The 23,415-nt window shown below is 40.5% G+C and overlaps 3 protein-coding genes across 6 annotated transcripts in view; 2 read left to right on the top strand and 1 right to left on the bottom strand.

Moving 5' to 3' along the window:
* mta2.L (metastasis associated 1 family member 2 L homeolog) overlaps window positions 1–4,444 on the top strand; it is a 16,765-nt gene extending 12,321 nt beyond the window's left edge. The window contains exons 10-18 of one of the 3 annotated variants that reach the window (XM_018256569.2): window positions 1,032–1,106; window positions 1,189–1,247; window positions 1,412–1,509; window positions 2,348–2,481; window positions 2,567–2,795; window positions 2,887–2,976; window positions 3,262–3,380; window positions 3,468–3,622; window positions 3,723–4,444. In XM_018256569.2, the coding sequence (XP_018112058.1) occupies window positions 1,032–1,106; window positions 1,189–1,247; window positions 1,412–1,509; window positions 2,348–2,481; window positions 2,567–2,795; window positions 2,887–2,976; window positions 3,262–3,380; window positions 3,468–3,622; window positions 3,723–3,891 (1,128 nt within the window). In that variant the 3' untranslated portion in view covers window positions 3,892–4,444. 3 annotated transcript variants of the gene reach the window in all.
* On the bottom strand, window positions 4,329–12,516 carry LOC108713921 (putative nuclease HARBI1). 2 transcript variants are annotated; one of them, XM_041590013.1, is made up of 4 exons: window positions 12,385–12,516; window positions 8,518–9,254; window positions 6,257–6,620; window positions 4,329–4,656 (listed from the first exon to the last, which is right to left on the bottom strand). In XM_041590013.1, exons 2-4 carry the CDS (start codon window positions 9,200–9,202, stop codon window positions 4,653–4,655), a joined length of 1,053 nt encoding a protein of 350 aa, XP_041445947.1. In that variant the 5' UTR covers window positions 9,203–9,254; window positions 12,385–12,516; the 3' UTR covers window positions 4,329–4,652. The 2 variants fall into 2 exon arrangements, with proteins under 2 accessions (XP_041445947.1, XP_018113143.1); XM_018257654.2 differs by lacking the exon at window positions 12,385–12,516 and adding an exon at window positions 12,298–12,378.
* On the top strand, window positions 12,515–23,415 carry tut1.L (terminal uridylyl transferase 1, U6 snRNA-specific L homeolog). The gene is made up of 10 exons (XM_018257652.2): window positions 12,515–12,646; window positions 15,081–15,271; window positions 16,257–16,460; window positions 16,694–16,808; window positions 16,895–17,133; window positions 17,336–17,523; window positions 18,588–18,697; window positions 18,939–19,061; window positions 19,200–19,292; window positions 21,443–23,415. The coding sequence occupies exons 1-10, from the start codon at window positions 12,538–12,540 to the stop codon at window positions 22,606–22,608; spliced, it is 2,538 nt and encodes an 845-aa protein (XP_018113141.2). The 5' UTR covers window positions 12,515–12,537; the 3' UTR covers window positions 22,609–23,415.

The raw sequence follows: 23,415 nt of genomic DNA, 5'->3' as shown, positions 1-23,415 counted from the left end.
AGAAAAATTAAATTTTTGAAGGTTTCCCTTATGTAGGCAGTGATTAATTGGCTGCAATCCTAAAGTGCAGAGGACCAATGGCTTTCCTGGGAAACCAAGTAGTAGGAAGTGAATGTAGCTGGCTAAATTTTTCCATATAAGTTTGGTTAAAGCAGCAACATTCAAAAGTTCATTCCTTCGCTTTTTTGAAGAGTATAATGCAATGCAAATACAGATATGGATCTGTTATCTGGAGACAAGTTATCCAGAAAGGTCTGAATTACAAGAAGGCCATCTCCTATAGACTTAATTTTATTCAAACAATTTTACATTTTTCTCTGTAATTATAAAACCGTATCTTGTACTAGATCCCAAATATATATAATATAACTGATCCTTATTGGTGGCAAAACAATCCTATTGGGTTTCTTTAAAGTTTAAATATTTTTAGTAGACTAAAAAGAGTTATTTTGTGAAAAACAAGAATGTGCCAGTGCATTATACTCTTAAATATAGAAGGAAAGTGATGAAAAAAAAGCAGTGTTTCAGGTTGAATTATTGAACATTTCTGCAAAATACCTTACTAGTCCCACCCATCTGTTCCACTTGCTGCTGCCTTCTTTCCCAGACTGTGCAGAGAACCCGGCAGCACTCTGCACACTGCTCTGTAGAACAGGATCCAATCAGCAGCTTGACTGACTTGATAGGGAACAGAAGCCTGTCTTTTTTTGTTTGACTGTTGGGCTGTGATTGGCTGCCGCCCCTCACTTGAAACCAGGACCGTAGCAGATCTGTTGGGAGCTCCAATAAAGGGAAGATATTTTTATCCAAAGTAAAACCAGCACCATATATTATTCATTATTACCTACAATATTAGGGGTTTTCACTTATCCTGTACGTCTCATTTAAAGTATGGAGAGCCAAGTTAAAGAGACCCCTTTCCAGAAAACTACAATCCCCGAGCACTCCCCAAGGATAACTGGTCCCATACCATTAATTGTTTTTTTAAGACAATATGTCCCTTTTAACCACCACCTCTCTCCATTTTCTAGCTCCCTTGGAAATCTCTTGCTAGTATCGTTCAGTTCTATTACATGTGGAAAACTACAGACCGATATATCCAGCAGGTAAGATTCTATGGTGAGCTGATCTCAATGGGGGTGAAATTAGCATTTTCAGCATTCCATTAATTGCCACATCTTCCTGCAGAAACGCTTGAAGGCAGCTGAGGCTGACAGCAAACTGAAACAAGTGTACATCCCCACCTAGTGAGTCCCTAGATTTTTCTTAATATATTTTACTGATTTGAACTCGCTATTTGACTATTTTTTTCTGACCGTTGGTAATGAATATGGCTATTGACCCGTAATCAGGTATATAATTCTAATTTAATTATATATATATATATATATATATTTTTTCCTTTTCCTAGTACAAAACCCAACCCCAATCAAATTATTTCTGTGGGCAATAAGCCAGGTCTTAACGGAGCAGGATTCCAGAAGGGTCTGACCTGTGAGAGCTGTCATAGTAAGTTATCTAACCATTTTTGCGCCACTGTTTTTGTCTGGCTCAGGGTAAAAGCAATAGGAATGAATGACTGCTGTGTAGCAATGGGGGCAGCTATTCAAAGGAGAAAAGGCTCAGGTTACACAGCAGATAAGCTCTGTAGAACATAATGGTTTTTTAACTGTTATCCACTATTTAATCAGTGCCATGTAGTTGTTTTGTTTTTTTTTAATTTCCGCAGCAAATTAGGGTTAGAATTTGGTTCAGGATTTAGACAAATCCCTTCCTGCAAGATTCTGCTGAATCCTGAAAATAGGTATTTGGTGCATCCCTAGTTTGACCAAAGGATATCTAAACTGTAATATTTCCAGAAGCCTACCAACCTCCTTTCCATTTACTGTTATTGGGTTAAAGTAGGGGTCCCCAACCTTTTATACCCATGAGCAAAACTTGAGTATAAAATAATATTGGAGAGCAACACAAGCCTGCAAACAGTTCCCAGGGCTTCTAAATAAGGGCTATGATTGGGTATTGGTAGCCCCTATGTGGACTTGCAGCCAACAGGAGGCTCTGTTTGGCAGTACACCTATTTTTATGCAACTAAAACTTGCCTTTAAACCATGAATTCAAAAATAAGCACCTGCTTGGAGGCCACTGGGAGCAACATCCAAGGGCTTGAAGAGCAGCATGTTGCTCACGAGCTACTGGTTGGGGATCACTTAAAGCCATCATCAGAAGTATGATAAAATCATTTATTGCTGAAAAAGGGTTAGTAGGTGGGGCACTGAAAGGAAGACAATATTGCTATTTACCTTGTGCTTCCCATGCCTACAGTGTTTCCCCTATTTCTCTCCTTTAGCCACCGTATCTGCCCAGTGGTATGCTTGGGGTCCCCCCAATATGCAGTGTCGCCTCTGTGCCTCCTGCTGGATCTATTGGAAGAAATATGGTGGTCTCAAAACCCCAACACAGTTGGAAGGAGCAACACGGATAGTAAGTGCACTGAATTTTCCTTTTACAAAGCGCATTACTACCCTGTGTAGTTTAGTTACTTTATTCTGTGTTTTATTTGTATTAGGAACCACATTCCAGGGGCCATCTTTCTCGTCCAGAGGCTCAGAGTTTGTCCCCATACACTACCAGCGCTAACCGTGCTAAGCTGCTGGCGAAAAACCGTCAGACCTTTCTGCTGCAAACCACCAAGCTGACTCGCATTGCGCGACGTACATGTAGAGACATTCTTCAGCCAAGGAGAGCTGCGCGCCGGCCTTATGCCCCCATCAACTCCAACTCTATCAAAGCAGAATGTGAGTCTCCTTTCACAATGCATTGGTGTTTTTATCTTTGTATCAAATCTACTTCTCCAAGTATAACACCGTGCGCCTTCTTTTTTTCCAGGTTCTGTTCGCCTTCCAAAAGCAGCAAAGTCACCTCTGAAAATACAGAACCTTGTGCGCCCCCCCTTGGCAACTATTGTGAAGGAGCTAGGTGAGAAACAAAACCCCTTACCTTCAGTTACGAATTGTGTAGCTAATAGTTGCATACAATTGTGGATACAGTGGGATCTCAAGTGAAAATCTTAAAGTAAAAGATTTACAACTTTTCTTTAAATATACACACAATATACAAGGAAATGCAGAAGCTTTAATGTTGAATGAAAGTATTGGTTTTTTTTGGTGGGGTAGTGTAAGGTTAGCTCTTAAAATAAAAGTATGGAGTGGGAGGGGGGGGGAATGAACAAAATTAAAGTTGTTTGGTCTTTCCTACCCCAAGCGGCCCAGGCTCCCCTTAAGCCGAAAACCCCACGTGGGACGAAGACCCCAATAAACAGGAACCAGTTAACACAGAGTAGAGGACTGAGCGTGCTACCTACAAAAAGAGCATTTGATGCAGTAAGTGTGTTGTCATCATGTTTGCGGCGGTTTCTGCTACATATGATACTGCCTAAAAGCTCTGGTTTTATGCTTTTCCATTAGCAGGTGTCTGGTGTGGGTGTTGTTCCTCCATTCTCTGCAAATGGCCGCTCGTTCTCTTCAGGTGTCCGCTCTAGCAATCAGGCAGGTGTAAAGAGACAGAAGCTCAACGTTGCCGATGCCCCTAATCCAGTGGTGTTTGTGGCTACTAAAGACACAAGGTATGTCCAGCCTATGATGTGCCTGTTATTGTGGGGCTTATGTTACTGGCCGTCGGTTCTTTACTTATGTTAAAATGCTGAAAGCTTATTTCCTCCACAGAAGTCTCAGGAAAAATCTCTCGCACATGGACATGCGTAGAGCTGCTCGTCGCCCAAGTCAACCAGTGAAGTTAAAGGTCCCACTCCCGCCACGGCCTGCAAACCTCCTGCCTCCACTTAATCCAACTCACCCTGCCAGTACAAGTGAGCCCATCGTTCTGGAGGACTGAGGGACCTTTTAAACAGAGCTCGACCCTATTCTGAGAGAAAGCAGCCAGGCAATCATGCTGAAGAACAGAGGGACATCAATATAGTTGTTAAATCAGAAAGAACCCATGCTCCTCCTTCTTCTGCTTTCCAGCAACAGTGTCTGGTTATGGCTTATTTCTCTACAGTCCTTTCCCCTTACTTTTCTCCCAAACGCCTTTTTATTTTTAATATATAATTTTTTTCATGTAACTCCATTGCCCCACCCTGTTTGTTCATAAGCCCTTTCAACCCTTTCTTCTGATGTATACTTTTTTTTTTTTATTCTTTAGTTTGCTTTTTTGTACGAGGAAAGAAAAAATGAGCTGTCCACTAAAATGAAAAAAAAAAGGCAATATACAGCTTTGTCTGGATGATGGATTTTCAGGTAGCAGGGGAACATGGAGCTTTGTAGTGCAGGCATTTTGTGGATTTAATAAAAGGTCAGAAGTCATAACATCCTACTTGGTACAGATGGTGGCACGGTCTTTTATCTGGAAATCTATGCTGATACGTGAATAAAGCACATAAAATGTTCTGCAGGTTCAGGTCAGAGGACGCTGATGGTGTTGGGTAATTTTTATGAAACTGATTCTGATGCTTAAATGCTGGATTTCTCCTGTAAAAGCTGCAAGCTTCTCTAAATGTGCTGCTTTCTGCAACAGTTGGGTGAGGGGTAAAGCTATAGCTGTCCAACGGGAGAAACCATCTTGAGCCAGAGAAAGTGTACAAACGTCTTCCTTCTTTACCTGTATGTGTAAGAAAGGTCTTTTTCACTTCTGAACAATCCTCAGGGTCATAAATATCATGGAAATGAAAAAGCTGTAGAACATAATGGAGCTATGGCCAATACAGTCACAGAGTCTCTTACTTCAGAGCCTGTATCACATATGCTCACATGAAGGTTGCTTTTTAATTAAAGGAGAACTAAAGCTTAACTAAAGAAGTAGGTAGAAATGTACATTGTTTTGGTCTTCTGTACCAGCCCAAGGCAACCACAGCCCTTTAGCAGCAAAGATTTGTGCCTCTAAAGATGCCCCAGTAGCTCCCCATCTTCTTCTCTGCTAAGTCACTGCACATGCTCTGTGCTGCTGTCACTTACTGAGCTTAGGACCCACTCACAATATACAGTATACATAGAATAGAAATGTCATAATATAAGGCTGATTAGTAATAAATACAGATAATTACTACATTGCAGCACAGAAACCAGCATCAGAATTTAATAATCGGCCATATAGCATCAGCTTGTATTACAGGCCAAACTCAAGTTTGAAGTCCTGGATCATTGCTGTTATTGAGAAGCTGAAACTTTAGGCTGGTGCAATAAGTTCAATATATAAAATATGCTATTAGCTATATTCAATTTTAGGGTTTAGTTCTCCTTTAAAGTCCATTGCCAGCAATGCATTCTTATGTATTTATTGGGATTTTCTTTTGCTTATTTTTAGATGTATATATATTTTTTTCTATTAGTCTACTGATTGCTAGTAATTTCCCTTAAAGAAACACCAGCCAACCCCACGTCCAGTAACCAAAATTCGCTAATTTGCTTCTACGGTGACAGATGCTTAAAAGGGGTTCTGCTGCTGTTCTACAAACTGACTAACCTGTAGGGGATGTCTAATAATGGTTGTTTTTCTTTCTTGGTTGTTTATATACTTAAAATCCTTTATTTGTGAGTTCCTCAACCTAACATGATTCTGTGGCTGCGGCCAACACGCATTATTTGTGAGATTTCACTTGGATTTACTTGCTGACTCCAGTACAAGTCGGCAATGTGCGATGCTTTACTGACACATGTCAAGGTGTAGTTGTTTGCAGCAGGAATTGTTAGGTTGAGTAAGCACCCTAATAAACCATTTATATGCATCTGCTGCTGTTGTGGTTTTTTCCCCAATAACAGTGATGGTTGCCCTTCAAAAGGAAAATATGCCCTTGCTTGTGCTACATAGGTATGGCCGCAACACACAGAGCCAGGTGCTATAATAGCTGCCTGGGGTGAATAATCCCAGGGAATCTGCACTGCTGGAGGTTAATACAAACCTAAGAGCCCTGTGGACTAGTGATGTCAGGGCCGACCTTGCAACCCTATTCGCAGGTGAGTCCAGGCTCTTCTTCCTGCTCTCCCCGCCCGTCACCTTACACTGCTGGCTTCTGACTTCTTCTTTAATAAATGCTCGTCCCGCCCCTTGTGTGATGTCATTGGTGGTGCGGTGCAGGTCTATAAAAGGAGCCCTGAGGGTGGGTAAAACCCGACCCGCACATCACTACTGTGGACTCTTATAACCTACACATATTGGATCATTAATCCCATTAAATGAGCCATGTCCTAATATGTTGCCTCACCTTGAACTAAAATGCTTCCTCAACAGTTCTTGTCTGGCACTCTCCGCCTCTTCGCTGCCCTCTTCTCCAGTATCCACATCACTCCCTTCATCCCTTTCTTCTGCTGGTACCACCAAGCCATGACTAAGTGCCATATTATGAAGGACGCAGCAAGCCACGAAGATTTGGCTGACTTTGAGCGGGCTGTACTGTAAGGAGCCACCGCGCCTGCTCAAGCAACGGAACCGTGATTTGAGAGAGCAAAAGGCACCTGATAAAACATTGAGGGCAGCTGTATGCGAGTCATTGTACTGCAGTTCTGCTGACGATTGAGGGTCTTCAATTGGTGTCATCAGCCAGGGTTTCTGGGTATAACAGCGGCCTCCTATCAGAAGTTTGAGGGAAGCAGTAGATTGTTTCAAAAATAAAATGTTAAATATATGGCACTCCAGATCCATTCCAAGCATCCTTACATCATATAAGCAGTTAGACCAAGCATGGGACTTTAAAGGAGAAGGAAAGTCTGTTTGCACTTGAGGGTGCAAAAAACTCTGCATGCGCAACCGCACAAAGAAAGAAGAAGCTCACTGGTATAACCCTGGGCCGGTTTTCTGCCGATAGGAGCACCAGCCCAGAGTTTCAGGTAAGTTAATACAATCACTTGGGGTGCCTAACATTTGGCACCCCCAAGTGCAGACAGACTTTCCTTCTCCTTTAAGCTCTTAAAGGAAAACTATACCCCCCAAACAATGTAGGTCTCTATAAAAAGATATTGCATAAAACAGCTCATATATAAAACCCTGCTTCATGTAAATAAACCATTTTCATAATAATATACTTTTCTAGTAGTATGTGACATTGGGTAATCATTAATCGAAAATTGCCATTTTAAAAAATAAGGGCCGCCCCCTGGGATCGTATGATTCACTGTGCACACAGACAAACTATACTTCTTAGGTCACATGAGCCAATTAACAGACAGAGTTGTGTCTTTTGCTTCCACACTTCTTCCTGTTACATTTAGAGCTGCAGTATTTCTGGTCAGGTGATCTCTGAGGCAGCAAACAGACCATCACAAAATGGGGGTTCAAGGCAAGAGATGTAAAAGGGCAACATTTACTTAAATATATATTCCAGTTTGGTAAGATTCTTTAATATGCCACTTAATATGATGTAAACTAACTTTTCTATTACGTACATTTTGAACTAAAACCCATAACTATCGAATGTTTATTAACAGATCAGTTGAAATTGACATACTCTATGTAAGGCTCCACACAACAATTCATCTATCCTTCCAGGCATTCTTTTAGGACCCTTCTGATGTTTCCCGCTTTCAAATGGGAGTCACTAACCCCATATAAAAAGCAAATGCTCTGTAAGGTTACAAATGTATTGTTATTGCTACTTTTTATTACTCCTCTTTCTATTTAGGTCTCTCATGTTCATATTCCAGTCTCTTATTAATATTATGTTTGCTAAGGTAATATGGAACCCTCAGCCTCACAAAGAAAATACAGGAAATGTTTGCTCCACATTCAGACCTTGGAGTATTTGGGGCAAAACTACCTGTACCTGGTGTATCTGGTGTTTTTCTGTTTGTCAAGAAACTGATTTGTGTGCCATCAACTTTTAGATTGCTTAAACACAAAGTTGCTTCTGCCTGCACATATTATATATGACAAGATGCAGGTTAAGGAGGTGAAAAGGACATTATGCAACTGTAGTCACAGGTTTTTTGGGAGAATCAGCGGAAGGCCTTAGGCCTTGTATTTATTTATTGTTTTTAGATGGCCCTGCAGGTGCTTACCTCAGTGACAGGTAGCCTTTATCGTGTAACCTTCCACTGATATATATATAGATATATATATCCACGAATATCAATGATCCGGCACACCCATCATTGATATTCGTGGATGTACACATAATTTCACCGAGCACCCCGTTTATACATTTTGGCCTTGGAGTGCGGATACTCACTGGACTGAGATACAGTGTGTGTGTATATATATATATATATATATATATATATATATATATATATATATATATATATATCAAAAAATTCAGCAACAGATGGCACTTCTGGAGGGATTTATTTCAGCAGGCTGCAAGTAGATAACACCTAACACGTTTCGGGAGTAACTCCCTTAATCATAGGCTTTTTTTCAGGAGTTACTCGTAACCGAAACGCGTTAGGTGTTGTATACTTGCAGATTGCTGAAATAAATCCCTCCAGAAGGTCGCTTTGTTTTTTGTTACACACACACACGCCACCTTACCTATAAGCCATGCCTCGTCATCATCTTGCCCCCGGTTTTGGAACATATGTCCCAGGCTTGACTGTACCAGTATGTCCTCTTCAGATACTGATCCAGGGTACTCCGCTACAATATGAGTTAGTGTTCCGCGTGCATCACATACAGCCTGCATGTGCATAGAGTGGTATCTCCAGCGGTTGCGATAGCGACTCTCATGATCAGAAGGTGGCTTCAGGGCCACGTGAGTACATCCAACAACTCCCACTGCCCCAGGGAAGCCATGAAGTCTGTGGAAGTCACGGGCAACTGCCCTACATTGGATGCGGCCTCTTGGAAAGTGGATAAAGCGGTGTGCCCGTCGTACTATGGCCTCAGTGACCTGCGTCACACATCTGGACATACTAGCCTGGCTAATGCCTGCAGCATCTCCAGCAGGTGTCTGAAATGTTCCAGATGTGTAAAAGTCCAGGGCTGCAGTGACTTTAACATAGACAGGAAGAGCATGGGAGCGGCCCGTGGATGGCTGCAGGTCATGTTCCAAGAGATGGCATAAGTCACGGATAAGTGCAGGATGCAGACGGTAACGCTGAATAACAACCTCTTCTGGTAGGTTTAGAAACTGAGTACGGGCACGGAAAACCCGCTCCTGAGGGGGACGGCGGCGGCGACGAACATGAGCGCGCTGAGCCAGGAGAAGAAGAGCCATTTGTTACTGTGGCAGACAGGGGCACCAAAAACATGGAAGAAGAAGCATTGACCTGCAAAGTAACAGAGATGATTTTAGAAGCTAAGCATAAAATGGGTATTGGTTTTGAACTGCTGTAAGAAGAGACAAAACAATTAAAGAGGTTGTTCGCCTTCAAACAACTAGATGTTTTCTGATAGATCACCAGAAATAATTACTTTTTCCAATTACTTTTTATTTTCTATGTGTCACCGTTTTTCTAATATTGAAGTGTAAAGTGTCTTTTTTCACCTTCTGAAAGCAGCTCTGGGGGGGGTCGCCGACCCTGTAAAATTTTCTAAAATTTATACATTTAGTTGTGATATTTTTATCTTTGTCCCTGCTGAGCAGAATCTCTGGGTTTCATTACAGGCAGCTGTTAGAATTGATCCAATGGTTATTAATACTCCAGAGATGCTGCTGAGAAATGGATCAACTAAATGTTGAAAATTGTAACAGTTTAGAGTCTGCGCCTGAATTAAATTACTGAACTGCCAGACTCAAACTCTACAGGATCATTCAACTTTAAACTTAGATTTTGGAAAAACAGTAAAAGAAAGAAAAATGGAAAGTCATTGAAAAAGGTCTTTATTTCTGGGGAACTACTGTATGTGAAAACAACTGAACTGAAAAAAGTTTTTGGAAGGTGAACAACCCCTTTAACTTCTTTCTTGTGTTCTTTAGTGAAAAAAAACTTTCTTTTGTTTGTTTCCTGATCAGTGCAGGCCCTGCTGCAACCAATGGCCTTTTTACCATAAACTCAGAAAAATAGATACAAAGGTGACACTCCACACACTATGCTTCTGCAAAAACCTAAAACTTCTTTCTCTTTTATTGAAGTGAGATCACTGCACATAGTGAGGCGTTGCTCTCACATACTTCTTTTAGGCTGAAGGTGTCAACAGAAGTACTGACGTGCCAGTACAGTAAACTAAAGAAGTATGCAGGAGCGGTGCGTCTCTATGTTCCAGTACGTGTCTATTACTAACACCTTCAGCACATAGGCAGCAGTATAGACCAAGTGGCAGATCATTTCATTAGTACAGCAGTATAGAAGTGGCAGATCATTTCATTAGTGCAGCAGTATAGACCAAGTGGCAGATCATTTCACTAATCATGTGCCCAAATATTACTGCTACGGCTACGCGATTCCTTGTTTAAATGAGTTAAATGATGTTAATGGTTCAAAGAAGGTTGGGCTTAAATGGTCGGTCCCCACACATTTTCACCTCACCAAATCCGGCCCTCGTTGCAAAAAGTTTGGACACCCCTGAGTATCACAATAATTAAGACATTACACCAGGGTTTCTTAAGATAGGCATCTGAACACAAAAATGTGCAGCCATACTGAGTAGGATGGGTGTTAATGATCCCACTCTTTGATCTGCTGCACTGAACTGCCAGAAAAAGATACAAAGTTTCTAACTTAATTGGCTCGTGGCAGAGAGCCCAGAAAACATACTTAACATACTTTTGTAACGGTTTTAGATAAGAACTTACACAACTGAAAGGGCAATTCACCTTCATTAGTAATAATACACATAATAATAAGAACACATAAAAACCACAGAAATGTGTTCAAACATTTTTATAACCTGCCAAATTTTGTAAAATGGACATGGTAATTAGGGGGTGTGGTCACAAAAATGGGCATGGTCAAAAAATTTGCGCGGCAAATCTTTCTGTTCCTCTTTCTGTTTCCAAAATGTTGGGAGGTAACATTTTTTTTAACCACCTATAAACTTCAGTTATTAAAGGACCAGTAATATCAAAAAATTTAATTGTTTTAAAGTAATAAAAATATAATGCAGTGTTGCCCTGCACTAGTAAAACTGCTGTGTTTGCTTCAGAAACACTACTATTGTTTATATAAATAAGCTGCTGTGTAGCAGTGAGGGCAGCCATTCAAAGGAGAAAAGGCTCAAGTTACACAGCAGATAAGCTCTGTAGAACATAATGTTATCTGTTATCCATTATTTATCCTGTGCCATATAGGCGTTTTTCAATTTCCGCCATTGCCACTCGGCAGCTTGTTTATATAAACAATAGTAGTGTTTCTGAAGCAAACAGATCAGTTTTACCAGTGCAGGGCAACACTACATGATATTTTTATTACTTTAAAACACTTTAATTTTTTGGTGCTACTGGTCCTTTAATATTCATTAACAGATACAACATATTGATTCTTAACATGTGCGCTCTTGCGCACGCACACAGATTTTGAGGCCAGGGCACACAACAAATTGTCATGCGCATAAAGAATATTTACTTATTCTCTCAATTACTATTTCGATAGATGTATTCTCACAGAAGAATCATTTGCATAAACTGGGTCGACAGCCCTGGGGAGATAATATTTTATGTATTACTGTTTTTTCAGCCGAATCCTTCTGCCCGGCCGAACCGAATCCTAATTTGCATATGCAAATTAAGGATGGGGAGGGAAATCACGTGACTTTTTGTCCCAAAACAAGGAAGTCAAAAATTTCCACCTTCCCACCCCTAATTTGCATATGCAAATTAGGGTTCGGATTCAAATAGTGGATTCGGTGCATCCCTAGTTGCTGTTGCTTTAATGATCCCTCCTGGTTTATACATGTTGTAAGAGTTCTGCTAAAATGTATAGGAAGTTGTACTTATAACTCAGCAGAATTACATTAACTATTATTAACACTACTAATGAACTACCCCCCAACACACACCTCTCAATTGCCCACCACCATTCCTATTTATTCATCTAATATATCCATTAATAACATTGGGATCAGGCATCATTTTTACTGGCCGTGTAGCAACCCTTCGTCACTTGGGCCCACTCCATGGCCACGCCCCTGATCCACCAGTGCCAGCCCAAGAATGACAAAACTCCGCCCACCATTAATTAAACCCCGCCCTTTGAAGTGCACCTTTAAGCCTCTTTGGGTCTCCTCAGACTGCAGTGTGAGGCAACGGGGCTGTTAAATAAAATGCACCGAATTGTAGATACAATTTTGAGAGATGAGCTCCCAAGTGGTTAGAAAGGTGGGTGGGTGCAGCAATGTATAATGTCAGCAAGCGTTCCACTAGTGAGCACTCACATATGTACAACACTCTTTACAGCGTCAGCGCGACACTTCCCAGCCCACAGGTTCAATCTCTCCATCCACACGCTGCCCATTACCTACCACTTCCTTTGTCTCTTGCACTCATGAATATGTATTAGCAAAGCGCAGCTATGAATATTCATAAGGTAAAGCTTCCGCCCGCCTAGCGGCGCAGTAATGGTTCCTTTTTGTGACGCATTAATTCTGCGCCGGAAGTACAGAGCTAATGGTGAAATGGAGGCCGAGGAGAGTGGGTCTACGGTGATTCCGTTACCGCAAGATGTAAAGTCCATTGAGCGGGGAGGATTCCAATGCCTCTTGTGCGGAGTCAACATCCCGAACCGTGCGTTTTACTGTTACTACAGATTATAACTCGGATACGCGCCTTCCTATCCGACTCTCACTCATTGTTATTGGTATTGCCCATGTGGCGCCCAGACCTGCATGTCCATTGTCAGACTGGGACACCAGGGGTCCACCCATAAACCTTAGACCAGGGGCCCACCCATAAACCTTAGACCAGGGGCCCACCCACTAAGTACTATAATTCTTCCTCTCCTCACTCAACCTCTATTCTCCTATTCTCTTTTCTTTATGTACTATAATCTATTATTCCATCTATTTAGCCTCTTTTTCTCATAGACATAGGAAATGACCATAAAATAGGGCAAACGCTTAGCAGCACAAGGGCCCGCAAACACCTGGGCCCACGGGGACTTTTCCTGGTATCCCGGTGGGCCAGTCCGACACTGGGCATGTCCCGTTCCCAATCGCTGTAGTAGAAATGCCTCCCAACTGTCCCGTTTTCAGTGGAACAGTCCCGCTTTTGACAGCTCAGCCCACAGTCCCGCACTGTACCGAAAAGTTCTCTGCACTGTACTGAAAAGTTCTCTGCACTGAACAGCTAGAAAAAGATACAAAGTTTCTAATTTAATTGGCTTTTGACAGAGAGCCCAGAACAGCCACCAGGTGCAACTAAGATACTTTTGTAGCAATTTTGAGATAAGAAAATAAGTAATTGTAACAAATACGATAAACGGATCTCATGGGAAAAGTTAGACTCACAGCTTAAAGGGGTGGTTCGCCTTCAAACAACTAGTTGTTTTCAGATAGAACACCAGAAATGACTTTTTCCAATGACTTTCTATGTGTGACCTTTTTTCTAATATTGATGTGTCAAGTGTCTTTTTTTTTCACCTTCTGAAGCAGCTCTGGGAGTGGTGTCGCCGACCCTGTAAAATTCTAAATTGATACATTTAGTTGATACGTTTCTTAGCTCTGTTCCTGCTGAGCAGAATCTCTGGGTTTCATTAAAGGCAGCTGTTAGAATTGATACAATAGTTGCTAATACTCCAGAGATGCTGCTGAACTAAATGTTGCAAAATTGTAACAGTTCCGAGTCTGCACCTGAATTACTGAGCTGCCAGACTCAAACACCAGAGACACGAACATTAAACTTTAAACTTAGATTTTGGAAAAACAGTAAAAAATAAATAATGGAAAGTAATTGAAAAAAGTATTTATTTCTATCTAAAAACAACTGAATTGAAATAAGTTTTGCCTTTAAAGGGCAATTCACCTTCATTAGCAAAACTGTAACAACTGAAAAAAAAACAAAAACAGAAATATGTTCAAACTTTCATAACCTGCCATATTTTGCAAAATGAACATGGTAATAAGAGGGGAGGATGGCCACAAAAACGTCCATGGTCAAAACATTCATAAAACTACGCGTGGCAACTTTTGTTGTCCCTCTTTTTATTTCCAAAATGTTGGGAGGTAACAACTGGTCCAAGTCCAAATTAGGTTTTTGTACATTATATTTTACCATATTGCAAAGAAACAGAGTTATGAACTTTTTAACCCAAACAAGTAATAATACTGTATAAAGCCATAAGCACGTGTTTTTGAATATATATATATATATATATATCTATCAGAAGAATTATCCTGTATTCTGTATAACATATATTTGAAATGGGTGAGATTATTTACATCAAGGCATGGAATTGTAAATAAGGGAATGCCCATAGATGTAGGCATGCATCTATTTGTAAGCAAAATTCATTGAAAGGTGCTCAGCGTGCGCACACACACACACTCTCTCTCTCTTTAAGTTTATTGTTTTCATATAATAAATTCAATGCCTGAGACTTTTTTTCTAGCACAAGAGGGCAGAAAAGTTTAATTTGTAATGTAACAGCAAAAATACCCCTTGCCCAAAATTATTTTCTGTGGCACCTGGGCCCCATGGCGACTACATGGAAGAGAGTTGCACCACTGCTTGATGCAGTCCTCAACTTTTCAAACATTCTTACTCAGACTGGGACTGGCAATCTGTGGATTCTGGTAAATGCCAGAGGGGCTACTGTAAGATGCCATAGACAGTCACTATTTAGCAGTCTGGTGGTGATGTCTGGGCTTCTGTGTACTTAAAATGCCAGGGCCTATTCGCAATCTCAGTCTCTATCTGAGCCTTAATCAGATATTGGGTGGCTAAGCTATTATCCTGGCACAATTCATAGGTCAGTAAGTAGACAGCTCAATGTGAAGTGGCTGAATTCTGTCACAATTATAAAAAGAACATTATCTGTAAAATTGTAACCACCTACTTCAACCATGTGAATTCTCAGAAGGCATGGGATTTTCTTAATCCGTTAGTCTTTTACTTCCATTTAGGAAATGTCACCTTAACAAATGACTGCTGTTTCGTTGCTGTTGTTAGGAACTGTGCATGATCATTTAGCAGCCTGGAAACCTGTGATTCACTTCTTTAGGTCCAAGCTTAACAGATCACTTAAGCGGCCGGCGTCATGTGCGGCTGTGTGAAGAGCGAGATAGGCGCAATCAGCAGCAGGAGCGCAGTGTGTATGTCAGTCATTTTCCACGTGAAACATCTGAGGAGCAGCTGAGGGATGTCTTTCAGAAAATAGCTCCTGTCAGGAACATAGTGATGGATAAGGATCGGGTAAGAAACTATTCTCCTAGTATTTTATATTATGCTACCTAATATAACCCTACATTTTCTTACACATTTTGTTATGGCTAAGTTTAGAGCTCTTGATTCATACACAACTGATAGCATATTGTGCCCATGTTATGATACCATGAAATGGCCAGTATGCCCCCTTGTTAAGCCCAGTTCGGTGAATAGTGCTGGCCATATATGTTGCCTATTGTTAAACTGGAAGCATTATTTTCTGTCCCTTTCTGTTCTGCTGGTTTTCCCTCTTGAAACAATGTAGCAGATGTCAGCCTTGCGTAGTCCTTCACAGTTCTATTAAACAGATCACCTTTGTTACATTGCTTCTAAATAAGAAAGTATATTATTATGAAAATGGTTTATTTACATAAAGCAGGGTTTTACATATGAGCTTTTTAATGCAATATATTTTTTATAGAGACCTACATTGTTCGGGGTATAAGTCCATGTAAATGAAAAATGTTAGGTCCTAATCAGGGGTGTAACAAGTGTGCCGGACCCCCCTCCAGAAAAATTGTCAGAGGGCCTTGCCACGCATAGGCGCTCCTGCTTGCACCTCTCTGCAACCCCCTCCCCCGCCAAGTGGTCGAACGCGTCAATTAAAGAAATAGAAAGTGGAGGGGAATATGAACACTATAGGGGAAACAGTTCATGCAGTCTGCAGCTGGGTCTGCTTCCTCTATAGTTGCCACTGGTCCTAATTCATGGGAACTGCTAGCAAACTGACCCAGAACATTCACAGTGAAAAAGGTAAGGGAAGTACACACGCAAAATTTGTTAATAATACAAAAATATGCTTTAAGTAGAAAATGTTCAGTGTTGTAAAATTGCAGGCAGTATTTTAGTCCCTTTCTACACTACTGAAGTCATTAGTAGTTGACCATAATTGATTATTGGCATCTCATCCTTGAATTTGATATGACAGAGGCTTTTGGGTATGCACTGTATTGATCTCTTACTTTCCCTGCAGGGTCTTTATGCAATAGTGGAGTTTGAGAGTAAGGATGGCATGTGCGCAGCCTTAGAAGAGCCTCAAATAAATCTCAATGGAAAACGTTTGCGGGTAAAACCACGGGAAAAGAAAGGATTTCAAAGGAAAAAGGGAAGCACACCACGTGCACTGCAGCCTCCAGATCCTGAAGCTTTGAGCAAGGAGCTGTTAAAATGTTCCAATGTAAGAATATTTTCCAGTTATCTGGGGTGAAAATGGGAAAAAGAATGAGTAGGGATCATAAGTTTAGTACTATTTAGGATGGGTAACACTATTTAACAGGGGTAATAATTTAACTTAATTTTTACTAAAGGGGGTTTGCCGTAGATCTTTTTTTGTAATATCTTTCATGCATCATTGAGTGGCTCCTGCACCATGTTTAGTTCTTGCAGTAAGGATTCTTACACATTTTCCAGGTGGAGGATCAAATGAAAAAAATGGTTTCTCTGTGTTCTCCATCTCATCACGAGAGTCACCTACGAGAGTTACTGCTCTCACTGCTACAGGAAACTTTTACAGAGTTCTTTCCAGGTAAATTTAATAGGAACTCTTTCTTGTATTGCATTGTCTTGTCACTGTTATTGCTTTTTCACGACTTTTTCATTGTACTCTGCCAGGATGCCAGCTTCTTCCCTTTGGTTCCTCTGTTAATGGCTTTGAGATTAGTGGCTGTGACCTGGATTTATATTTGGAGCTTGGAGAGGATGAGACAGAGAATGCAGAGGGAAAGGCAGACGAAAAGATACAAAATCGAGAGGAGAGTTCCACAGACATGGAAGTAAGTATGGAGGAGTCCGAAACAGAGAGGAAAGAAGAGGAAATGGAAATTGGAAACAGCAAGAGCGATGAAGAGGAGGTAAGAATCTTTTCTGATGGTGAGCTCATAAACTAAAGTTGATTTCCCCCACACAAACACAGCTGAAATATTTAGTAAACCTTTATTTAATAGATCCAATTCCTGAAAATCCTTCAGTTAGTATATCCTGAAACTAACATTTAGGTTCTTGTAATCTGTATTTAGCAGGAGACCAAGTTGTTCCTTCCTGTTTATTTTACAGGATGTCACTCCAGGCCTGTCCCTGAAAGGTCTTTCCAGTGAGGAGATACTGGAAGTAGTGGGAAAGGTCCTTCGTCAATGTGTTCCTGGTGTACATGGGGTTCAAAGTGTCCCCACTGCCCGTCGCCCTGTTATACACTTTCAGCACAAGACATCTGGACTGAGAGGAGATGTCACCCTAAACAACAGGTGACTCACTTGTCTTCCATTTAGTATGTGCAGATGTGCATTGCATCATTCTCTATCATGATGCTTTCTTTTTATCTTGGCTGTTTCCATACAAATTATTTGGGTAGCAATAACCTACATCGGATCCTATTCCCTACATGGGAATAGAATCAATGGGAGTATGGCAACTCCTTGATGGCATGAGCTCACTATTTGGCATCATGAAAGGAACTTGGAGAGGAAGGCCTCACATTATGGCCCATGCCTCTAAGGTCAGGATATGATCTTTCACAGTATGTGCCATTAGCTATACCAGGCTTCCAAGAGCCACTTTCATTATCCATTTGCTAACTCTTGAGTTAAGCTATTGTTGTGGCAGTCCAAAACACCTTGCTGGATTTCTAGATTTCCAGTTCCATAACTTATCCATTTTGAAGCCTTTTCTTTCTGGTCACAACACTAATAAAGCTTTCTGGCATAAAACCATGCATACACACAAGAGTAACTTGCCCATTATGCTTTTGAAAGATACCAAAATATCAGGGAGTGACAATGTTCTATACTACATGGGGGTTCTTTATGTTCCTACAGACAGCTGCTGCCACCACATCAGTATGCTGGACAGAATTGTAACCCCTTTGTCCCAAGAGGACTAGGATCAGGGAATAAACTGAACCTGAAGCCCCATAGCATCTACATGAAGAGCTTTTGTTTCGAACAACAGTTTGAGTTTTAATATGGCAGCAAACCTAGTTTATATTCCCTTTCACAAGGTTGCAGATTGATTGGAGGCAATAAAAATAAGCTTTTCAGAATGTATATAAAACTGAACTTGAAATCTTCTGTGTAAAATAAAGTCATGCTCAGATACTATATGGTCCTGGGTTCCAGGCAGGGCAGACTTATAGGGGTGGGAGATGTGATCAGTAGTTCCTCTGAGCAATGTTTATTTGATAGCGATACTCTACTTAAATTTAAATTTTTTTTTTTTTTTTTTACATTTGTAGTGGTGTTTATTGGTCATCATCTAATAACACATCATTTAACTAAGCTTCATTTAACTAAGCTTTTGCTTTCCACCACAGGCTTGCTCTTCGTAATTCATCCTTTTTGCGCCTCTGCTCTGATTTGGACACTCGAGTGCCGCAGCTTGTGTACACAGTGAGGTATTGGGCTAGAGTTAACCAGCTTGCAGGTGAGACCAAAGAGAAATTGTTTTCTACAGCTAGGAATGGGGAAACAATAGGAGTAGGGTACCAGCATGGAATAGTATGGATTAAAGAGACAGCATAGTGGGATTTGTAGACAAAACATGATGACAGAACAATTAATAGATCAATTTGTACATGGCTCTAGTGGATAAAATATGGAACTGAACAGTATGTCGCTTCTGGCAGATCTGATCTTTATTTATTCCATTTACCTCCTCACTTTAGGTAATCCATTAGGGGGTGGACCATTGCTGAATAATTATGCATTGACACTCCTAGTCTTCTTCTTCTTGCAAACAAGAAGTCCTCCTGTTCTTCCGACATTAGTGCATCTAAGAGAAGAAACTGGTGAGTAAACCAGCACTCTGACAGAGACATCCAGCAAGTGAAATGATAGCTCTGCAGAATATATTGCTGCTTTATAAATGATTGTATTAATAATGGAGAAATGTTTTTCCTTTTTGTTTGTTTTCTTTGTTTTGCTAGCTAATGAGGTCCCTCAAGTGATTGATGGTTGGGACTGCAGCTTTCCATCAGATACTACACAAGTTAAAGAGAGTGGCAATCAGCAGAGCTTGAGTGAGTAAATAAATTAGTGTACAGACTCGGTAATCTCAAACTCACCTTCATATCCCTTTATTGCGCCTTTCATCAGCATCAGCCTCTTAAAGGATAAGTTAACCTAAAAAAATGTATTTAATATTTCTCAAGGTGCTTTTCTAAGTACTTTTGCAATCTATACTATGTATTTCATAGTAACATAGTAAGTTAGGTTGAAAAAAGACACACGTCCATCAAGTTCAACCTTTTAACTTTTTTTAACCTGCCTAACTGCCAGTTATTTTCATTCAGTTTCAGAAGTAATTCAAGTTTTTATCAACTGCTATTATAATGAATTTTGTAACAACTTCGCCACCTGCTGGCCAGAAACTAAAAAAAAAAAGATACTTGCAAAAATGCCAAGAAAACCACCTGAGCTATTTTTCATTACATTTTTTAAGGTTTACTTATCCTTTAACTGGCATATAAAGTGATTAGCGATATTCTATTGCAACCTTATTGGAAAACTGTTCATTGGTCTAAACTGCTCTCCAGTGATAATGCCAACTTTTATATTTTAATTTTAGTAACTTTTAATCTTCAAATGTAATTCGAGTAGATCAGCTTCCAAAAATACCAGACTCCCATTTTATTTATGTAATAGGGATCTTAAACCCCAAAATAAGAATTTTTCAAACTTAAGGTGGCCGTACATTATAAGATTAGCTCACTTGGCAAGGTCCCTGTAACGTGTAATAATTCAATTAGGAAAGTGTGGAATAGTCAAATGTGATGTATGGAATGCATCTGGATGACAAAAACAATAGTGGAATATAGTACCAGAAGCACCAAGTACCCTGAGCTCTAGTGAAAGGAACACATTCACTCAAGTGATACAGCTGTGAATTGAAAAAAAGGAGTGTTGAGGAACAGAAAGGTAAAGGCAGAAGGTAATTTGTATGTCGCTGTATGTGGTGCTAATGTATTCACTATCCCCCATATGTAATAAAAGGCACTAAGTTTGCCCAGGTGTAGTAACCAATAAGATGTTTGCTTTTAAACAGGTGACCAGCAAATGCTACCTGCTGATTGGTTGCTATAGGTTACTGCTCCTGGGCAAACTCAGTGCGTTTTATTACATAACCCCCATAGTCTGCACGTGCTTAGTTCTTGAGATTGATCTTTAGAACTTAGAGGTAGTTCACCTTTAAGTTAACATTTAGTATGTTATAGAATGGTCATTTATAAGCAACTTTTCAATTGGTTTTCATTATTTATTTTTAATCGTTATTATTTGAATTATTTGCCTTCTTCTTCTTCCTGCTTTCAAACGGGTTCACTGACCCCATCTAAATAACAAAAGCTCTGTAAGGCTACAAATGTATTGTTATTGCTACTTTTTATTACTCTTCTTTTTATTCAGGCCTCTCCTATTCATATCCCAGTGTCTTATTCAAATCAATGCATGGTTGCTAGGGTGATTTGGACCCTAGCAACCAGATTGATGAAATTGAAAACCAGAGAGCTGCTGAATAAAAAGCTAAATAACTCAAAAAACAGAAATAATAAAAGATGAAAACCAATTGCAAATTGTCTCAGAATATCACTCACTACATCATACTAAAAGTTGACTCAAAGTTGAACAACCCCTTTAAGCAAGTAAGTAAAAACGTTTTGCAGATAAACACAGCATGGGCTCTATCATTATTGTCATAAGTGGATTTAGGGCTATGGCAGTCCAGGAGATTAGTCACCCGTAACAAATCTCCTCTTCTGCAGGCAAGTAATCTTCAGCAAGTGCTTTTCCACAGGCAATAATGTAATAAGCTGGTGGGAAAACACTGGCGGTTTTTCTCAAGTCGCCCGAAGTTCCCTTGTGAGGCAACTTTGGAAAATGAAGCACTGCATATGGTTTCTCGCCAGTGATTTACATTATTGCAGCTGAAAAAGCATTTGCAGGAGATTAGTCGCCCCCTGGTAAAGAAGATTTATTGTGGGCGGCTAAGCTCCTGCCATTACCCTTAGCGTTGAAGGAGAGAATCAGATGTTACCAAAGTACAGATCCCATAAAGACATTTGCAATGATTTGTTGCAAGCACTGTGATTCCAGATAAGCAGATCATGTACAATGCAATAATTTCTCTCGACACATTCAATTGCTTACGCCTCTCACTTTTGACCCTTCTCAGGTTCTCTCCTTGCCGAGTTCTTCTCTTTCTACGCTTCTCTGGACCTACATTTGCTTATCCTCTGTCCATGCAATGGTTTGACCGTTCCACTTCCTTTCTCCTCTTCACCACCTGCCTGGTCACATGGTTTCCGTTTGGGACCACTCAATATCCAAGATCCCTTTGAACTTAGTCACAATGTCGGTGGTAATGTCAGTTCTCGCACAACTCGTCGCTTCATCTCTCACTGTGTAGCTGCTGCCAGGATCTGCCGTTCCCCCAATTATAACTTGCATTCTCCCTCCCGTCCATGGGGAATCACACTGATTCTCTTACCTCCACCCACTGAGAAAGAGTGCATTGGGAGAGCAGGAACTGAAATCTTAATACCTCTGGGAGGTGTATCACTTGAAAAAACATATTCAGCTGTGAATAGGGTCCTTGTGGATGTATTGTTGTGCACGCTGGAAGAAAGTGGAGAAGACAATTGTCAGGAAGGAAAAACATTGGAATTAAGCACGAAACTCACAAATGCTGAGCGTCAAGGAGAAAAGAATGAAGTAAGAGTGGAATTGGGGGAACAAGAGGTGCCGTGTAAAGCTGAGCACAATAATACTGAAGAAGCTACTGAGCAAAAAATTGTCTGTAAAACTCAAGAGGGGATGAGTGAATCAGCCAGGAGAAAACGAGAAATGACAGAGCCATGCATGAATGACATGACTAATGGAAAGAGAAGAAGACTCGAGTGCACTGGAGCTATTTGGGACAACCTAAACCTAGCTACATCGGCCGTGGAAGATGAAATGTGTGAGGAAGTACATAAAGATTCAAAGACAAAGATTGACTTCTGTAATAATGGCACAGCACAATGTGAGTTGCTAGTGTGGCACCGAGTGTGGGAAGGCAGGCGCAAGGAAAGGAGGCGGAAGCAGAAAGAGGAAGCGGATGGTGTGGAGCTGGAGGTTGCTGTGTCTCAAGCACTGGCTTTGGGCAAAGGGAACAAATGTAATGATGAGCCACTGATGAAATTGATACTAACAACTCAACTGACTGCCAATCAATCTGTGCAGCTTTACCTGACACCAATATTTGACCCCCAGGGCCTTAGCATCACATTCTTTCACTTTTTAGAGGGTTATCTGCCTCGCATGGTGGCACAAATCCAAGGTTGTGGGGGATCGCTGTAAGGATATTCTATAATGAAAAATAATTGGACACCTTTTTAAGGGAAATTTGTATTGGGCATTAGCTTATAATAAGCTGTGGGTTATGGTAAACATCCATTTACAATTTAGTATTTATTTTCTGGTTTATTTCATCATTCAATTTCATCTGCTTCCTACTGACTCCTGCATATAGGGGTTATGCACATGCTAGTATGCTGAGAGTTACAGTAACTCCATATTGGCTACTTGCCATGTTATGTACAGCGAACTGGCTGCATAGTAAATGCAAATAAAGCTCACAGCAGCTGGAAGTGGGTTACTAGAAACAGATGAAACAGCAGCAGGAACCAATATAGAAATGTTAATTTTATCATTTCACACAACACTGTTCAATTCCCCTTTAAGTATTCTGGAATATTATCAACATCATATTTTTCTACCAGTTGAAACTAAAAGGAAGGGAGTTCTTTTATTCCCATGTTATTGCCTGGTGTGAATAGCACATATTCATAACACCCGCGGAATGGGGAGCTTACTCAACTGGGAGTTATTTATAAACGCTGGGCAGATTTCCACCTGAGCAGTAACCAATGGAAACCAATCAGATGCTTGCTTTAAATGTTAGAGATACCGCTGCTTAATCTCTGGTTGCTTTGGGCTACTGCCCAGATGCAAATTTGCACAGTGTTTATAACTATTGACATAAAATGTAAAAATGCAGAGAGACTTCAAACTGACACAGATTATCATTCATTTGCTAACAAAATCTGTGGTATGATAAGAAGACTGTACATTTGTCTCTATGTCAATAAAGCTTTATATAAAGTG

Source organism: Xenopus laevis, chromosome 4L, assembly GCF_017654675.1.
Source record: "Xenopus laevis strain J_2021 chromosome 4L, Xenopus_laevis_v10.1, whole genome shotgun sequence".
Taxonomy (NCBI): Eukaryota; Metazoa; Chordata; class Amphibia; order Anura; family Pipidae; genus Xenopus; species Xenopus laevis.
The sequence above is the reverse complement of the archived record's forward strand: the minus strand, read 5'-3'. Positions and strand labels throughout refer to the sequence as shown.

Coding starts and splice junctions, on each gene's coding strand:
- LOC108713921 (XM_041590013.1), bottom strand. CDS start 9,202: ATGGCTCTTCTTCTCCTGGCTCAGCGCGCTCATGTTCGTCGCCGCCGC. Junction 6,621..8,517: donor TGACGAGGCATGGCTTATAG/GTAAGGTGGCGT, acceptor AACTTCTGATAG/GAGGCCGCTGTTATACCCAG.
- tut1.L (XM_018257652.2), top strand. CDS start 12,538: ATGGAGGCCGAGGAGAGTGGGTCTACGGTGATTCCGTTACCGCAAGAT. Junction 16,461..16,693: donor AGCTGTTAAAATGTTCCAAT/GTAAGAATATTT, acceptor CACATTTTCCAG/GTGGAGGATCAAATGAAAAA. Junction 17,524..18,587: donor GATGTCACCCTAAACAACAG/GTGACTCACTTG, acceptor TTTCCACCACAG/GCTTGCTCTTCGTAATTCAT.